Source organism: Penaeus vannamei, chromosome 3 (assembly GCF_042767895.1).
Source record: "Penaeus vannamei isolate JL-2024 chromosome 3, ASM4276789v1, whole genome shotgun sequence".
Lineage (NCBI taxonomy): Eukaryota > Metazoa > Arthropoda > Malacostraca > Decapoda > Penaeidae > Penaeus > Penaeus vannamei.
In genome coordinates, this window is record NC_091551.1 from 34268729 (window position 1) to 34269459 (window position 731).

The following is a 731-nucleotide window of genomic DNA, read 5'->3' on the forward strand; positions in this document are numbered from 1 at the left end:
GTATCGGCAGCAAATTCATTGCCATATCTTAAACATATAAAAAATCATCATACTAATACCTTTTATCTTCTGTTTCCAGTTTGTCCTCAAAATAATAAAACAATCTTTCTGTTCCGGAGACAATGTGTAAATATCGGGATGTAAAGAGCTTTTAGGCCCAAGGAATCTAAAAGCCTCCTTGATAGGCCTACTCGCAGTTCTATGTGATCTTGGATCCTGAAACAGATATTTCAATCAATTATTTAATGTTCGCTTTTGCTTTCAAAATGCTTCCATATGCTTACCAAGCCCCAACGGTGCATAGAGGGCCGGTGTTACAGGAATTTTTCCCGACTGAAATTTCCCTAGTCGTATGTTCCGGCTGGATAGAGCCCTGACAACGACACACACACACACACACACACACACACACACACACACACACACACACACACACACACACACACACACACACACACACACACATATATATATATATATATATATATATATATATATATATATATATATATATATATATATATATATATATACAGTGGATACCAAATGATATATGAAATAGTTCTATATGATGTGACCATCCATTATTTCCCTTTATTATTGCTCTGTTGGGGTCTTACAACATATACTGGTATGAAATATCATCGATCTCCATGCCAGCGAATATCACACTCGCAGGCCGGGAAACGAGAGAAGGGGCAGTGCGCACGTGTTCTTGAGGCGAGGGTCTG

At 38.2% G+C, this 731-nt stretch overlaps 1 protein-coding gene across 3 annotated transcripts in view; it reads right to left on the reverse strand.

Annotated features, from left to right (window-relative positions):
* Positions 1-384, reverse strand: part of LOC113800080 (uncharacterized) — an 80390-nt gene extending 80006 nt beyond the window's left edge. Inside the window, exon 1 of one of the 3 annotated variants that reach the window (XM_070144297.1) lies at positions 285-384. In XM_070144297.1, coding sequence (XP_070000398.1) covers positions 285-302 — 18 coding nt within the window. In that variant the 5' untranslated portion in view covers positions 303-384. The other 2 variants (XM_070144303.1, XM_070144308.1) reach the window with 2 other exon arrangements.
* Between the last annotated feature and the right edge of the window lie 347 nt (positions 385-731).